Source organism: Notolabrus celidotus, chromosome 6 (genome assembly GCF_009762535.1).
Source record: "Notolabrus celidotus isolate fNotCel1 chromosome 6, fNotCel1.pri, whole genome shotgun sequence".
NCBI classification, from domain to species: Eukaryota; Metazoa; Chordata; class Actinopteri; order Labriformes; family Labridae; genus Notolabrus; species Notolabrus celidotus.
Genome location: NC_048277.1, coordinates 11,182,612 through 11,201,483, shown reverse-complemented (window position 1 = coordinate 11,201,483; position 18,872 = coordinate 11,182,612). Strand labels below are relative to the sequence as shown.

At 38.3% G+C, this 18,872-nt stretch overlaps 1 protein-coding gene across 4 annotated transcripts in view; it reads right to left on the bottom strand.

Moving 5' to 3' along the window:
• Window positions 1-2,624: 2,624 nt before the first annotated feature.
• cbfb (core-binding factor subunit beta) overlaps window positions 2,625-18,872 on the bottom strand; it is a 39,696-nt gene continuing 23,448 nt past the window's right edge. The window contains exons 4-7 of one of the 4 annotated variants that reach the window (XM_034686415.1): window positions 16,801-16,917; window positions 16,179-16,274; window positions 14,241-14,302; window positions 2,625-6,433 (exon numbers count right to left, since the gene is read on the bottom strand). In XM_034686415.1, coding sequence (XP_034542306.1) covers window positions 14,273-14,302; window positions 16,179-16,274; window positions 16,801-16,917 — 243 coding nt within the window. In that variant the 3' untranslated portion in view covers window positions 2,625-6,433; window positions 14,241-14,272. The remainder of the gene's footprint in view (window positions 6,434-14,240; window positions 14,303-16,178; window positions 16,275-16,800; window positions 16,918-18,872) is intronic. The other 3 variants (XM_034686416.1, XM_034686413.1, XM_034686414.1) reach the window with 3 other exon arrangements.

Genomic DNA, 18,872 nt, shown 5'->3' with positions numbered 1-18,872 from the left:
CCAGAAAACAACTGACTTTTCTTTTGACTTATGAAATAACATTGTCTGATGGATTGGTTGATTTAGGCAACAACATTAGTTGGCTTTTTTAAAATGTATTTCTTCTCACTGTTTTTTTCTGATCTCCTTCTCGATCAGAAGAATAATTGTTTGACTTTGAAACTTATACAGAGTCCTCCACTGTTTTTTTATGTCATATTCAGGTGCTTCTTCTTTTGTCTCCTACCGTTGTTATTTCTTGGGGTTCTTCACCTCTTTCCATTACTCTCAGTGGTGGCTGCAATCTCACTGCCCTCTCTCACATCCTGATTCCCGGAGATGAATCTGAGAAAAGAGCTGTCCTCTTTTTCTCTCTTCTTTCCTGTTTTGCTTTCACTCAAGTCAATATTAGGTATTTCTAAGGTGGTCCTGAAGGGCAAAACATAGCAACATTTCAGAAAATACGATGCCATTACAGAAAACATAACAACTTTTCACAAAACTCGATGAAATTACAGAAAACACAACATCATTTCACAAACACAACAACATGTTGCCTGTCCTCAACATCACTGGGATTCTTTTGGAAGTTTTTACATTCCACCATTTGGATATTGTGCTTCAAAAGCAAAGTTCAAGCTCCAGTGTGAGGAAAGTGTTTCATTTCCATCTCCCATGGACAGTCCCCACGAGGATTCAAACCCAGGACCCTTGCATTGAAAGGCAGCAACCCTGTCCACCACACTATAGGACAGCTTTGTAGTGCTTGCCTCTTGTAGTAGTTCAAAAGCACAGCTCATGCACATGTAAGGAAAGTGTTTCATTTCCATCTCACATTTGCAACACATAGTGGGTTTTGAACGCAAGGCCATAGGATTGAACGGTAGCATGCCTATCCTCAACACCACAGGGCTGCTTGGATGAACTGATGTTTGCACGTCTTTTCATTTCACCATTTGGACATTGTACTTCAAAGCACAGTTCTTTTTACAATGTGAGGAAAGTGTTTTAATTCCATCTCCAATGGGCAGTCCATGTCAGGGATTTGAACCCAGGATCCTTGCATGGAAAGTCAGTGGTCATATACACAACACCACAGGGCTGCCTGGCAGTGATTGCCTTTTTTCAGTCTTTTGATTCCACCAATTTGCTGTAGTGGTTTACAGTTTTTCTCAATTGTTTACACACATTTTTTGAAAGCAAAAATCACACACACAATGGGCAAAACCCCTCAATTCTCCTGCAAAATGAAACTTAACATTCAAAAAAATGTTATTTCTTCTCAAAATGGTATTTTGTTTTCTAATGACACACACAAACCATCATATGAATAGACATTTATAAGAACCAGTTAAACACTGATGTGCTCAATGTAAAACACTATGATGAATGGAAAACACTTCTTCTCCATTCATCATAATGACTTAGGCCTGTTACACTTACTACAGACAGTACATACATAAGTGTGTTGTAAAATATTTTAGAATATTGTTTTTATACTCTAAACACACAAATACACGGTCACATATATATTTTATTTTTCCCCAAAAAGCAATGTACACAGTGTACATCCCAACCAACACAAAGGTGCACATGCAGTGGTCTACACACAAAACAACATAAGGATTTACTGTATACAGTTAAGGTACAAAAAAAACAACAACTATGCTGCATCCTCTCCTTTGTTTCGGTCTGGCCACAGCACCTAATCCACATCATTAGCAATGTTTTCCGTGGCCAAGCAGCGGACGGAAATAAAGCTCTGATTGCTAATTGTAAAACTGTGTGACAGGTGTTAGGCCATGTGATGAGTCAGTGTGCATAGTAGGTCATTTAACTTTAGATTTTCAATGACAGTGTGTTCCTTGTGAAATCAAAATATTTTTATCATGAAAATTGTGCCAAATGCAGCAAACTGTGTGTTGTGCTTTGAAAAAAAGTGTGTTTTAGAACCGCAATTTGAGTGTAAAGCAGGAATTGTGCTTTTAGTTTAGCAGAATTGGTTCAGGGGGTTGGTGTATGGGTTACATGTTATGGTGATTGTGTCTCAAGTACAAGTATTTGTGTGTAAACAATTGAGAAAAACTGTAATAGAAACAGGAAATTATGTTGAGCTGTCGGGCTCTGTCCAATCAGAAACAAGACCTGTCCCCCCCCCTATCCATTTCATGAAATGCCGTCATGTTAAGAAATGTTGTTGTGTTTCCTAAAATGTTATTCGTTTTTGTGAAATGTTGTGTTTTGTGAAATGTTGTTGTGTTTCCTTAAATGTTCTTGTGTTTTGCCCTTCAGTGCCACCATACATTTCTTTGCTCTATCATATGTTTAGATGAAATCACAATTTAACATGTCAAACCAAAATGAACAAAATCTCATGCATTGACATAAATCCATCTAGATTCAGTTATAAATATCTGGCTCAATGATTGGCCAACCCAATACAATGCTGTGCCACATTGTGACTTACAAAACTGCTTAAAGTGAAAGAAGGAAGTGTTTAGTCATGCCATTATGCATAGGGGAACAATACACATTGGAAAGGGAGAGGTAGTTAACTAAAGTAAAAACACTGGTGTGAGTGGAGCTGTGCAGAGAGACCTAATTCTCACTGATGTACCAGTTTAAGTGTTAAGAACAGAAACATATACAAGAATTTATAGATGTTTATTATGAAAAAGTCCAACATTTCGAATAGGAGATCTTACATTTCAGAATACTCCAAGAAGACAAGCTCAGACCTGAAACAGAGGGAGACACAGACCAAACACACCAAGAGGGGAAACCTGGGGAGTGTGTACAAGCCACTAAATATTACAGTTTCATCTTTGGATCTCTAAATAAAACCAAAGCATCAATAACTTAAACAAAAAAGAAAACAAACAGTTAAAGAAACAACAACAAGAAGTGTATGGTTTAATGTTTTGCCTTAATGCCTGCATTAAGAAAACTGAGGGACGGAGTATGAAAGATGTTTGCATTGGCTGGTGGGGACATGGCAGTACATGATGCACTTTCTAACTACAACCAAGAAATGTAACAAAACCTCCTTTTACAATAAAATATTTCTCAACCTGATTCACTGCAGAAAATCAAGATTCCCGTGTTTTACGTCAAGTTTATGAGAGAAACGACCTGATTTGACAGTTTGTAGCATAAACATCTAATCAATTAACAAAAGGCTAATTTTTAAAAACAGACAGCGGGCCTCAAGGCTAAATCTCAATAATTCTACCACCGCTAACTTTCCACCAAACTCTCTCATCAGCTTCCACTCAGAACAACTTGAAATGTAGCTTACATTACTACATTGTTCACTGCAGGAGTCAAAGTTCCACGCAGTGTGAAATAACTCACTGGGGAAGCAGTGTTATGCCTCTGCAGGATCAATATGAGAGTATTAAGGTGGATGAGGGGGAGCTATGTTATGGTGCTGTTGCATACTCACAATATGAAAAGGGCTCAGGATGGGCACCTAATCTGTGCTGCTGAACTTTTTCAACATAGGATGCAAGTGAAAAAGGAATAAAACAAACAGCCACTTTACATCATGTAAATGGATTACATCTATAACCAACATGACCTGACCCTCAAATGTTCTAAGACCTTCCTCTGTCCCTGCACACACCTCAACTCTGCATTCAAATTCTCTGATTCCACTTCTCTGCTCTCTTATCTTCTCAGCTTTTCAACATAACAGTATCAACTTCGGCTTAGTCACCAAAATCTGCTACTTATCATAGGGAAGTTACACTTTGTGCATACTCTGAACAAATAACCTTTCACCCCACTCTCCAAAATATCTCAATGCACATCATTTTTTATCAATCTAAAGTTACCCAAATCAAATTGTCCAAGTATCAAATTTTCTCATTAATTCCTCCAGTACTCCAGGACTTTTTTGACTTTGCTGTAACCGTTTCTCTCACTTCCTTTGCAACACAAGATTTTCATATGATAACCTCTCTGTCAACTTCCAAGCCAGCCAGTTCAACTTTTCAGAGTTTTTCATCTTTATTTGAATCTCAACTATTATTCTGAACAACATTTTTACTCCAAAACACTTTCTGTAAAATGTTACACAAACATGACCGACAATGTATGAAAATATCACTGCTTTTCTCAGCTCATGTAAAGCTCATTAGATTCTCAATAAGTCAGACTGGTAAAAGAAAAAAAAACATGAATAAACAAAAGGTATTTCTTGGTTACAATATTAAAATAATAATAAAAACCGTTGAGTGCATTAAAAGTAAAACACACTGAGAAATGAAATGAGCTTCTAGTTGCACAACATAAAAACATTTATATTGCGTAATAACACAACTTAAGTAAATCCACATTCAATGTTCTAACCCAGGAAGTGGATTTCCTTTAAAAAACAAGAACAATAATAAGAATAACATTAATAAAGAGAGCACATGAAACAATGAAAAACATATGCAATAAAAGTTCTCAAAACTCCCAAATATCTGATAGTCTGACAGTCTATCTTTTTTCATCTAAACTATACAGAAAATATCCTAACGCTGCGAATACTAGTTCATAAAGCTGAAGGATGAACACAAATGAATACATGTACAGAGGGAAGAAGAGGAATATAAAAAGTAAACATCCTGACTTTCACACAAACAAAACAATAAGAAAACAAAACACAACATCGTTATTCACTAGTGCTGTAACAGGACAGGGAATAGTTTTCAGACTGCATCGAAGCTTTCACAGTCCTCTGGTGATGAGGAGTACCTGGGTGATCCGTCCAAAGATGGATTATAAACTGCATTGGTACCATCGTCTGTACAGTCTCTGAGCTGATTCATTATTCATGATGATTGTACTGTGATGGTTTTCCAGTAGGACTGACAGAAAGGATATGTGATGCTGATGAACGCATGTACAGTATGAGAGGAGTTTAAGAGCCTGTGTTCATTTCCATTTGAATAGAAGCAGCTTATAGCAGTGTGTGTTTTCTATCATCACTGGTAAAATCCTAGCTATAGAAACTGCTTCATGACTGTTCTGCAATCGTGAACTCTTTAGAGGATAAAACACAGGTCAAAACAATGAATGATGTCATTATGTCATTGACTCCAGAGAAACACATTTTGACTGACCTGTCTCTTTTCAAACAACCTGGTTAAATAAAAACGAGTTCACAACATGATAATTAATAAAGCTCAAAACTCTAGTTTGAATCACCCAGTTATTCCTCATCGAGTGCTCTCATGAAGAATAGGCTGCATAGGGAACAGTAAAGAACATAGGTAGGCCTGTGTTTGCGTTCATGCAAGAAGAAAATGCATGTGGGGAACAAGACTGATTGTATCTCATAGTGCAAAACCTGTCAGAAAACAAAGGACCTTTTTATTGACCCCTGTTGCTTGGCAGAGTTTGTAACAGTTTTCTTTGTAAATGTCTCGCCTTGAGTTTATAAATATCTGTGATCCTACGGTTAGGGCATGTCATTATAGTCTTGTTTTAAAGAAATCTCTAACATCATAATACAGCAAATACCTGGCACTATTCTCTTCCTCCAGCCCGTGATTTAAATGCAACTCAGTTTCCTCCTTCTTATTCCCTTTCTCCCTCCCTCCCCCTCCCTCCCTTTTCCAGCATAGTGAACTTTGGTCTAAGAAAACAGCAGGTTTCAGGAAGTGAGCTCGGCATATAAGGGTTAACTTGCTCACAAATGTGAAGTGTTGCACAACACTGAACAATGTAGAACCTTTCTTTTTTTCACATACAGTCAACATCTTACTTTTGATACATGCTCCACTGGTAATCCTCACCAATAAGCCCAAACCGTGACCCTGAGCCAAATAATCCCTCTCACTCCTCCTCCTCCCCTCTTCCTCAGCCCTTTACCTCTATTTTCAAAGTCTCATATCGATAAAAAATATAGTTTTGGTATTTGAATCTACACCTGCTCATAAAATCCGTTAATAACTGGACAGAAATATTCATGTTTCTGAATGATTTGATCTCTGCTTTATAAATTTAAAACACTTCTTCCACTCAGAAAACAAGTTCAACTTTGGTTTTGTCACATTTACAATTTAGAGCTAAAAACATCTGAACATATTCAGCTACCTTTGTCCAGGTCCGTTGTGTACTATTTCATTCATTCCCTTCTTTTCCAAGGTTTGTTCCAATTCAAATTCAGTCATTTCCTAAGGCATGTTGTATTGTACTATTTAAAATGTACATATCTCAAAACTGTTTGGTGTGTGAAAAGATCAAATCAAACCTTTCAAGGAAAAAATAAATTATGTGGTATTGGTCTTTCATCCAATTAAAGTAACTCTTTTGAAATTGATTGCATTGAAAATGAACTGCCAGCCCTTGGTTTTCTCATCTTCCTCCCTCCGCTACATCCTCCTCCTTCTCAGCGCATCTTGTGTTCCACATCAGCGTTGGCCATGTTTGAGCCAGGGCTGGGGTCCTGCTGTCGTCTGGACTGGGGAGAGAGAGGGATGTAAGGATGAAAGAGGTGAGGAGAATGGAGGAAGGCAAAGTGAAGGATGGAAAGAAAGGGACCAGAGAGACAGAGAAAATACATTTAGTACAGATTTTCAGTAAAAATATACAAGAAGCACTTAACTTGAAACCCATTATTAACAAGATTCATACCTTACATTTACTTTATACAACATATATAAAATACCAAATGGCAATGCAGACAAGTATTTATTCATTATGTGTGCAGTGTGTACAGTGTGAGTAAGAGCAGTTCAGTTATTGACTAAATATCTCAAAATGATCTTATGTCTGCTCAAAATAACAATTAAGGGTGTTCTAATCATTTTGTAATTAACAGTCAACTCAAAGTGACATTTGTTCATGGCTCTGGCAGTGCCCCAACAGAGGTTAGGGTCAGAGGTGGATCTATGAGCGGGTCTGGATGGTTCGCTAGGCTGTCAGGTGGGCCATCCAATTAGATACAAGAAAAGAATGTGAATAAATGAATATATAAATAATAATTGAATTATTGATTTACATTTTCTTGAGGGAATGTATCATGCAAAGTGTGTATATAGCTACTGAAGATCAAAAATATGAAGAAGTTCCTCTCCTATGTATCACGAATGAGTAAAACATTATGTAACAAATAACTTTACCCCCACTTCTATTTGCAGTAACTAGTAGTGTGTCTAGTTACTTTTTTAATTCAGCAACGCCGTAAAATTTGAGAATTTAAAATAAACTTGTAATTGTTCCTTTAGCTGACAGCTACATAAGATTAACCATCAGGCCAAGCAGGTGAGGTTACGCCTATGTCAACGCAGCAGCATCCACAAATACCAGGATTATTGTCTCCTCCTCAAGGTTAAGGACAAGAATACTGAGGTGAGTTGTAGTCAATGTGCAGGAAAGAAAACTTCCACCACAAAGACTATAATTCTTATCTAACAACACCTAGTCCTTTCGTTTTTACTAAAATAGTTGCTAATGCTGGAAAGTCCAAGGCTACAAAAATTGGTGACTCAGGTGCAGCTCACATTAGCTTTACAGACCTAGGAGGAGCTACTCCATCCAACAGCCAAGACTTGATTTAATTTTAAATCACCACCAGCTCCAGAATCTATGAGCCAGTGAGGACTAAATAGAGTAATTCAAGGCATGTAGTCTATGAAATGCTTCCCATATCAGCTTTTGAGTCTGCTGCTTTCAGAGAGCTAATTAATGTGTACATTAACAAGAGGACTGAAGCAAAAAGAGGTAGTTGCAACAGTTACTTTCCCAAGTGACCACATACTTTTATAATGCGATGACTCAGTTAATAATTCAGTTACTTAATTGTAATTGATCACTCATTTTCAGTAGCTTGTCCAACACTGATTACAAAGTATTACTTATTTCACCACTACATGCTGCAGAGTTAGAGAAGGATGAAGCTGCAATTCCACAACTGGTCAGTAGAGGGAGCCAGAGCACCATATCACAGCAGGCTGAGTGCTGCTGTTTTTATACTTTACTGATGTTGATATTTTAGTCAAGAAAGCTGGCCGACAGACAGGGAGAGAGGCAGACAGACACACAGATAACCTGGCAGACAGGCAGGCTGTCTGACACATATAGAACATACACAGACAGACACACACACACACACAAACACAGAGCAAGTGGATCATTAGGTCATCATTAGAGGCCATCGGGGTGATAAGACTTTTAAAAATATTCTATGACTGGATGTAGTGAAAGTGTGTGTATATGTGTGTGTGTTTGGAAGCCCTCTCCATGACCTGTTCCTGCTGTAAAAAATACTTGTGGTTATATATTTACACATAAGTGATAGCCGGGGGAAATCAGGGGGGCAGGGGGGTTACAAAGTGTGCCGGGAGGTGAGGCAGAGAGCAGACTAAACAGAAATGCAGACAGAGATAGTAAAGGGGTTGCTTAGTTCAACTGGAATGTAGTTTGTGTCATCTCAATGACTCACCATAATAGCAACACACACACACACACACACACACACACACACACACACACACACACACACACACACACACACACACACACACACACACACACACACACACACACACACACTCAGTCACATGCAGACAAACATACAGTATGTCATACTACCATTTTGACTCCTCACAGCCAGACTGACTCCAGTTTCTGTCTGTCTCCTCTGAGAAGCTTTTTGCTGCTCTATCAAAACTTCTGATAGGAATTTGTCTCCATGTGTGGATCACATAGAAGGACTTGATTCTGGATCAAGCTGGACTCTTGATAAATTAAACTCTTTACTGTTCAATTCAGCGCCACCTTTACATCTGTGTCTCTGCAGCATGTTCATAACCATGATTATGTGATCAGGAAACCTTAGACATCCTGGATTATCACCAAAAAGTGCAGTTTCCTCGCATGTTTGCTCGTTGATGTGGTCTTACTGCTTTAACTAATAACAACTGCTTAAGTAGAGAAGACTACATATGAGACACAAACGTGTGACAGCTCTGGAGTCACTGATTACAACATTTAACATGAAAAAACATTTCTTGATGATGCTCAATATCTGGAGGGTGAATAACTGTCTTCAGGGAAGCTGCTCTGATAAACACCTTGCACACTTATACTAAATACCAAGAACTTCACAGCAAACTGAATGTTTGACAGTTCATTGAAAAATAACACAAGATACTTGTGCCCTAATGAAAAGGATCAGCCCTTGGTGAACAACCCTCCCTCCTCCCTAACTCTGCTCTCATCCCAGTGCCCCACCTGACCGGCTCTGCATGCGAGAGTGAGTGTGTGAGCGAGGGGAGGCCGGGTTGCTACATTCAGCGTTCAGTGTTCAGTGTTTTGTTATGAGCAGGTTATCAAAGGCGATCGGTGCATTGGTGAAGGCAATGTGACACCTGCACAGGAAGCATTCAAAAGTTTTCCCAATATGCCACACAGACGTTTATGGAGGAAGTAATGTGATTAACAGCTTTGCTGTCTACTGATGTAAGCATAGATAGACGGGTGATTTACCTGTTTAAAGGGTACATTTTTAATAATTTAATGAAGAAGAAATATTGAAAGAGTTTTTATAAAATAACTATCTTTGTTGAATCAGGCTTTTGCTGATGATGTTAACAGAAAGCCCCTGTCTTGAAATGCTTTGTGGTTCAGTCATGGCTAAGTGAAGAGAAGAGCATTTCAACTATGAGTATCTTTTTAGTTTTTTGTTGCAGATCTGACACAACGAAAAATCCTAATCCTAACCATGACCCTCAATCAGTAAAATGAACCAAACCAAGAAATTTGTGATCTGTTGTACCCCTACTTAAAAGTGCTATCAATGCATTTTCATTCAAATTACTGAAGAAAAGCTTGTACAATATTAGTGGTGGATTAAGATTCAATATTATACAATTAAATGTTTGTATATATTCAATATCTTTCCAGCCTCAAATGGCATATAACTCACAAGGTACATTTTAAACCAATAAGTGAATGTTTGCTGAGTCATACTAGATAAAATCTGTCAACAAATGACCCCACACGGCATCTACAGGGGTAAAGATTTTAGGACAGCAGAACCAGGAAACTCATGGATATCATGACTTTAAAATCAATTCGTAAATAGTTTTTAATTGACACATTCAAAAGAATCTTTGGCATTAATAAAGGATCATGTCTTTGTCACTTGGATATGTAAGTCCTGCATTCTGTTTTGTTTTTTTGCTCTGTTTTGAGTCTCCACCTATTCCCAATTTTTAGCAGTTACAGATTAATATAAACAATAATAAATATCTTGCTTTTTAACTGCTAAATGTGTTTGATATTGTATATCCAAGGTCAGGTGTGTTTGCCATAAGTGGCCAAGTGATTGTGTTGGTAATATCATCAGGAATTTGTATAAACAGAGCCTAAGATAACAGTCAGTTAACCTTCTCATGCTCTTATTAGTTTGAAGCAGAGGATAGTGCTAGTGAAAACAGTTGTTGTTATAAACAATGATGTTAAATTTTCCATCATTCTGCAGATCACATGTGGTAAGGACCATGGGGGCTGGTTTGAATGGATCACTCACCATCCGTTGCACCACTACTTTGGAGAGCCTGCTGTATGAAAATATTCACTGTTTTCATAAACACTGTCTACCCTGAATCACAATTGTTGGTAATATATTATATTTGCTTTGCAGAGGGGAATGGTCTCTCTAATCCTAGAGGACAAGCTTTCTGTATTGATCCACACACAGATGGGAGCTTGCTGGGCCACTATGCTGCTTAACCACAACTCAATACTGGAGGAGAGTGTGTGTGGGGGTGCGGGTGGTGGGGTGGACTTATTTGCAGCATCTGCGAGTTTGTGCTCATATGTGCCTGCACAGTATCTGAATTTGTCTCTGAATAAATATATGTGTGTGTGTGTGTGTGTGTGTTCGTGTATGTGTATGACAAAGTGGGGGGTCTGATTGCGATCAATACTAATGATATATTAATGCTTTCAGTGCCAGCCCATCATTCACCAACAAATCTCTGTCCGCTGAGCACTTTGAGATGTTTGTGTGTGTGTGTGTGTGTGTGTGTGTGTGTGTGTGTGTGTGTGTGTGTGTGTGTGTGTGTGTGTGTGTGTGTTGCTTCTCCATCAATCACTCTGACAGGTGCCTTATGACCTTGAATGACTGAAATATATCTGCTGTTCAATAAAAAAATGTTAAACATCCAGGCTTCATGAGTTGAAGATGATCAGTTGTATAATCAGTGAGCAGTCTGTGAAAAGAAAACATCAGTGCCTTTCTACAACACGAGTTCAATGAAACCTGTTCATAAAGTAATTTGCCTCAGGGAGTAGTTGGGGTTCAAACCAGCAGCTGCTGCAATGAGGGCCATAGCTTCTGTCTATTGGGCAAGCTTTAACCACGATGCTAAAGTAGCGCCTCTCTTTAAAACCATCTGTACTCTTGGTTAAGGTGAGAAAATACTGGTTTATATGTTCAGAGATGTGTTCACAGACAAGATGTTAGCCTGTTGGAGTTAAATGGTAAGATGATGAATATCATATATAGTATATAAGCCAAGTTTAGATATATAAATAAACTGAAATGATACTGAATTATATTCAAGCAGTAACCCAGAATTTATACACCGTTCATTTATTTCTACACGACAGAACAACTCCATGTCACCGTATTATCTTATTCACTGTATCAACTCCTTTACATTTCTCCTCTTTCTACTTCACCTCTCTGTCGTCCCTTCAACCAGCTTTATTAGATTATCTGATTCAGATTTACTCTAAAGGAACGTATAAATTATCTCGTATGCATATAGTCTGTAAATGTAGTTGAAGTAACTCAATTCAAATCAGCCTTGTACTACTCAACACACAAAGTGACATCAGTCTTTTTTTTTCTCAAATACAGAGATATTTAACTCTAGCTGTGAATTAAACGCACTTTGAGTAGGACAGAGAGATAACTAGATCAACAGTGGGAGAGAAAAACAGACGGAAGGAGAGGTGGAGTTCAGACCACAGAAATGCGGAGGCTTAATCTGAGCAGCTATTGAGAAATGCTCGTCAGTTACACCCACAATGTGACATCTCACGATGGATCTGAAAGACTGTAACATAACTTCTGTTTCCCTCTATATTAACTCTTAAATGTGCTAGTTATGGACATTATGTAAATGATTATTTTGTTGATAATGTTAAAGGACATTTTTTTAGACTTTATACTCCCATCTAAAATCTCACATGTTCAGCATTTCTATAGCCCCACTACTTTGTGTCTCCAGCACATGCTCTCTGTAAATCCCTGATGAACGTCAAATGGATAACAGAAGATTAAAGTTTAAGCCCTGTGTAATTGGCTGTTTAATTATTGAGTCGTCTCTTCAGACAATTAAATATATATCAGGCAATTGTGTAATCAAACTTTTATGATTTTTCAGCACTTATAACTCCATATTACGTGTCCCTTCTATCCAAGGAAGAAATCTGTCATTAGTCACTTAAATTTACAGAAATGACTGATATTTACTCTTACTTTTAGGCATGAGAGAAAAAGCCTTCCAATATATTCCTCATCCTCTGAAATGAAATGGAGGGAGAGCCGTTTGGTGGTCCAAAATAGTGAGGATTTCGCTAAAGATTGGTGGAAAAAATGTATATGAATTGGAAAAGAGCAAATACTAATTATAGGAAGTAAAAAAAAGTATCTCCAGAGACTTCGATTGTTTGTTTTGTATAATGTATAACTTTGTACTTTTTCTATTAAGTGAATTCATATAAAAGGTGTGAGTAAATTGATGGTGAGATACATTTTTGATAAATACTAAACATATCAACGGTTGGTGTATGGATAAAAAAGCTAAAATGCTTTAACTTGCAGTTAAAGCAACAACAAAATAAACTTGTTGTTAACACAAATATTAACCCCATTAAAACCAAATATGCAGCCTTCCCCATTTTCCTATTTCACCTAGGACCACCTCTTATTATTCAAACCGATGTTTGAGGTAAAACTCTCATTCACATTGTTATAGAGAGTTGAAAAGAAAGACTGATATCTGGTTTATATTTGTATGATGAGTATGACTCTGTAGCCACACTCAGTTAGCGCATTGTCCATAGTAATCATTGCAACCTGCCGCTGGCTGCTAATAGTTACCTTTGTAAACTATAAAGTTATGATACTAGTTGGATTAATCAATTAACATATATGGTTTAATTGGAGAGCTCAAGAGCAACTGTCTGGCATGTATTTCTTTTTAGTTTGGAAAAGCTGGGCTGGCTGTTTCCACCTGTTTTCAGTCCTCATGCTAAGCTAGGCTAACGTAAAGGCCCTAGCTTCAGACTTCCTACAAAGACAAAGGCACCATCAGTTCTCTTGACTTTTTGCTGGAAAAGCTGAACTTTTATCGTATTATTCTGTATCATATTATTTTACTGTGGGTTGATGGAAGTTAGAGAAGATTTAGGGATTTCAAAAAAGTGTAAGGTTAGGTTTGAAATTCAAAGAAATAGCAGCATTTAACCAAAGTGAGATCTAAAGTGGGACACAGTTTCTGTTCTTGGTGCCCAATCTGAATCTTAATCTTTCCCTGTGCCCAGTCTGGAGTCCACGGGATTTTCCAGGGCACAGTGATGGTACTGATACTGATTCATCTCCAGACACAAGGTTTTCTTTTTCTCTGAGAGCCTCAGGGAGGAAACATGAGATCAGTCAGATGAAAGGCAACCTTCAATAAATGCCTCTCTTTCTTCTTTGTGTCTGTCTTTCTCTTCTTCTCATCTGTGTTCATCATCCCCCTCTGTTCTCCTTATGTGCTAAGTTACTGCCTTCATTATCTGTGTCATTGCTACACCACCATGTGCTACAAAGCTGTGGTAGGTCTTGGTTGGTAGTGTGTGTGTGTGTGTGTGTGTGTGTGTGTGTGTGTGTGTGTGTGTGTGTGTGTGTGTGTGTGTGTGTTTCATGGTGAAAACTAGCCATGAAATTGTCACATATCACTATTTCTGTCTCATGCTACACAGTATCTAACAAACTGTGGCAGAACAGTCATAAAATTCACATGCTTCCATGAACACACTAACAAACACACACACACAGACGCACACACACATTTCTAACACATGAAAAAAACTGCCACCATTTGTCGCATTCACAGGAAACAATAAACAAATACAAACATACAGACATAAATTAACAGGTGAACACAAGCACACAAACAGCCACACACATGCACACACACATACACACAGGGGGGTTTAGTGCATGACAGTGTGATAGATGGTGAAAAATGAAAGACACAGACCCCGTTCTTTTCTGCTGGCTGTCTGTGTGTCATCAGTCCCAGATTTTAGAAACCACAGGGTCCTAAAAAATAAACAATTTTGGATTCAGTGGTAGGGCGTCAACTTGGGAAGGATGTCATAGATCTCCCTAAAGCTGGGAAAGTGAGTTCGTCTTAGGCATTAAAACAGTTGGGACAATGAATTTGTGAATCTGAATTGGCATACATATCAAACATTGCAATTAAAAAAAATCTCCACAATAACAATTGAACAAATTGAATGCAGGTTCAGAAGTCTAAATCTTTATAATTTCTTGGGACAAATTCTGGTGGTTTTTAGAAAACAACGTTCAAATGATTTTTATGTGATCTTTAGCAAAATTTAATAAACACACATCTTTCCCTTCTAAGGCTTTTAGGGACACCTGACAAAACTGAATCAGTCATTCAATAGTTCAATAATATCAAATCAAATCGACTAACAGATAGATAACTGTTCATGCACTAGACCTACGATTCAAACTATGTATACATACGTTTTGTATTAGCACTTATAAAAGCACACAAGCACACATCACACAACTCTAAGCCATTCAAAGCGCTAAGCAAAGAAAAGCCGACCAGCAATTTCACCTTTGGCCAAAGTTAAACTGCGTTAGATTTCTCTGCACCAATCAAATTGGGCTTGGGAGTATTTATTACTAATGTATTACGAATTAAGGACACATTTCTGGAAAAGTTTGCCATTAATCACAATGATGAAATATCTTCAAGTTGTCTTTCAAGTTAGATTGAACTTGCTATTTCAAATCGTAAAACACTGATACTGAAGTGTGGCCTTGCAAAGCCAGCCCAGGAACTTGCAGGTATTTCCTTTTACCTTACAGTGGTCTGTGAAGCTTCTGTGAGGATCTTTTATTTTGTATTGATTTTGGTGCTCTCTGTGAACAAAGCAATAACCTATTTTTTTGTCCACTGATTTCGTCCTGTGCTCTGGTACAATGTGTTTTATTTCAAGGTTAAAATCGCATCTTCATTTCTTTTAACACTGAATTATATCACACATTGAGAATCTTTGAAATAGAAATTAAAAAAGGAGCTTCTCTACAGGGTCCTTTAAATTGCCTCGTTTAACAGCAGCAGTTAAGACATTGATAATTACAGTATGGAAATTGTCCGTGGTGTTGCTTATGTGTTTTGTTTGCTCTTGTAGGTGATAAGGAAAGATCAGTACTAATTTCAGCCTGAGATGAAAAGTCCTCACAGGAGCTTTGAAAGATAAATTATTACAAAAACGTTGAATGACAAAATAATACTTCAAATGCACACCGTTGTCCAGATCTCTTTATGAGTGATTTTTACATGCCACAGGATTCTCTATTGCATTAATTTCAACTACCTTTGCTTTCGTCTCTCAAACTAAAGTTTCGATACCTTGAAACTGACACTTTTGAAATGATAACATCCAAGGTCAAAGTGTCAAGCAGCCTTTGAATAATTCATTACTTTCTTTATTCATAGCAGCTTTACACTTTTTTTTTGCTGCACTCCGGCAATGCAGAGTCGTACTCGGGGCGTAGCCACTGAATCATCTCTGTTGTTTGCACAAGTTTAGATTGTTACACCTCTGACAACACCCAACGAGGTTGATAGTTGTTGTCATATGTTCAACAAACTGGAACTAAAAAGAGTGATTTTTAAGGGTCAGGAGGGTAGAGAGCGATAATATGTGTTTCTGTGTAAACCACAGTGTTGGGTTCAACCAAAAGTTCACAGATTGTTGGGACCACATGACTTCCAGTACAAGCTATTTACACTGAGACATTGTAGCCAAAAAGGCATTTAGGCTGGCTAGGCAAGGCTTAGTCTGGTCAAAGTTGAGGCTGATTTGTCTTTTAGATGGCAGAGCAGCATCTTTTCTTTTTGAATAAAAGAAAAACCTTCACAGGGCCCTCTCACCTCCAGATCCTCTCTGTGTGACCGGTCTCTGTCTTCAAAGTCTCTGGTTCTGCGGCGAGCCTCTTCAAATGCTGCCTGGGCCAAAGCGTCCTCTTGCTACACACAGACGCACACACACAGACATAAACAAACACAGACACATTGACAGGAAGAGAGTGAAGGTCCAATGGAATAGACCGTTTTCTGGAATAACCTATATTTTACTATTGAAATGTTTAGGTAGAGTTGAACAGTTTACAAAAACATATAACATTTCATGCAGTTGAACCAGAAAAATCCTATTTTGAAGTCCCACGCTCTGCTGCCTTTTCAAAATCTCACACCTACTTTTCTACAATGCAACTTCACCACCATCTGTTTGGTTGGCGTTTGGGTGTGTTTTGCTCACAGCTCAGGAAGTCTAGCACCACTATAGAAGCCTCCTAATGAAACCTTGACTCCTACACAACCCCAAGTTGTCAGTTTCAGATTTGCACGGTGGCGTGAACCTTAATCAGTGCAGTTTCACTGCAGCTGACTTAAGTGACATCACTAGAGGCAACCTGCACAGCTCTTCCTGCAGCCAAACTTCACTCATACACGTTTTGTCTCCTATATGTAGTAGAACCACTTGTTGCATTACCTGTGCTCTCTCTTCATCATACTCCAGGAATCCCATCCCATCCAGCCTCTGTAGATCAATCCAGCCTTTCCAGATCACACACACTCCATTCAGGATCATAGGAGCCTTTAAATAGACCTGAGGCGAGAGAGAGAGAGAGAGAGAGAGAGAGAGAGAGAGAGAGAGAGAGAGAGAGAGAGAGAGAGAGAGGAGAGAGAGAGAGAGAGAGAGAGAGAGAGAGAGAGATTTTGGTTTTAGCAAAAACATTGTAACTGTTAAGCTACAGGTGTGCCCCCTGTTGTACTGTTTTTGCCCTGTCCTGTCCAAAATGTTTCAAACTAAATTGCCAGGACACTACATAGGACAAGTACAATTAAACTTATGTTGCTCATGACAAATTAAATATCGCAGCCTGTTGCACAGTTGATGCTGCTGCCTCAGGAAAAAGCAGCAGCTATATTTGACCTACAGTGACTTCAAAAATTTTCAATTCTGAAATCAGAAAACGTCAGCTGTTTCTCCTGAACAATAATGAGCTCTGTATTTGGCATACAGAAGCCTCTCCCCCTCTCGCCCTCACTTTTATTGCTGTGAAAAGACTAAACCACCAAATACGTCAAGACCTCTCTGTAAGAATAGCTTGTTCACATACATTGACACTCGCATGCATTCATGAAATCGTTTGAGCTTAGTCTGTTCAGATGAATATGTTAGTTTCCTCTGTGTATGTTTTTGTGTCTGTTTGCTGCTGATTCTGTGATATTTTTTATGGTTGTTGCCCAGAGTCTGCAACTTGTTCAGTCTCTTATTCACAAAATATAATATGTATTTGTTTGACTTTAATCTCAGTCTTTACAGCCCCTCTTGAAGTGACCTAATTCTTCAAAATAAATGTCCCTTTATTCCTCTGATAGTAACAGAAAAGGTACAAAACATTTTCAGTGGATCAACACAAAACCAGAGTCATGCTGATGCTTTTGACCTCATGTAGTATGTATTTTGTTTTTCCTTGAGAGGATAGTAGAGGAATAAGCAGTGATACTACAGGGACTGGCAGTGCTTATTTTCTTACTTGATTAACCCCTCACTCTCTCTCATGTAGACTGTGCAGCTCAGTAAGACTCTGCAGCGTCAGACAGACGTTCACAAACTCTGCTTATATTACATGTCCATGGCTCTGTGCCAGAAGGGCAGCAAAGTAACCACCAAGTATGTGAGTGTGAGTGAACTTGTGTGTGCTTTTTCATGAGGTGAGGGAATGTGTACATGTGTAGTATCACAGAGCAAAATCTTTGTTTAGATTTGGCAGTGAGTCGGAGCTGCTGGAGGCCAAACTTAGCTGCTGCAGACTGAACTTAACTGATTCTCAATATACGGTAACATAATATAATTTAGATTATCTTAATGTCTGATTAGGTTACAGTACATGGCAAGGCAACTCAGATGACTGTTACTTAACATTTAGCTATGGAAGTAACAGATATATTCATTAACCAGTCAGAAGTAACAAGATGTTTATCAAATAACCCCCAATCAGCTAATGGAGGAAATGTAACATCTTTAAAGATGATTTTTCATGCCATCATTGAGCTTTTGTTTTGATAGGACAGCTTGAGAGAGACAGGAAATGTGGGGACAGAGGGAGAGTAACAGGACCAGGAATCAATCCTACGACCAGCACCACGAGGACTGTAGCCTCTGTACATGGGGCGCCTGTTCTATAAACTGAGCCATACCAGCGGCCTCTGTAATATAACTTTAGTTTTGTATTCTTATTTCTGTGCTTAGCTCAAAGACTTAAATGTTTGCCTGTGGTGTTTCCTCACAGGTCTTAAAGCAGGATGCTTGGAAATTAGAAGCCAGTTTTTGCCACAAAACATGACTTGACAAAATGTTTTAAAACAGCTTTATTTCTTGCAAAATTTTTGTTTTTACAATCAATGACATTGATGCAAAGAGGTCACGTGTATTGACAAACCCTTGGAAGATTATCAGTTGACTCTGAAGTTTCTCCAGCTTTAGTCAAACTATCTCTTTACCCTAATATGAGCCACATATACTGTACTTACCAAGTCAAGAAAATGATCTAAGAT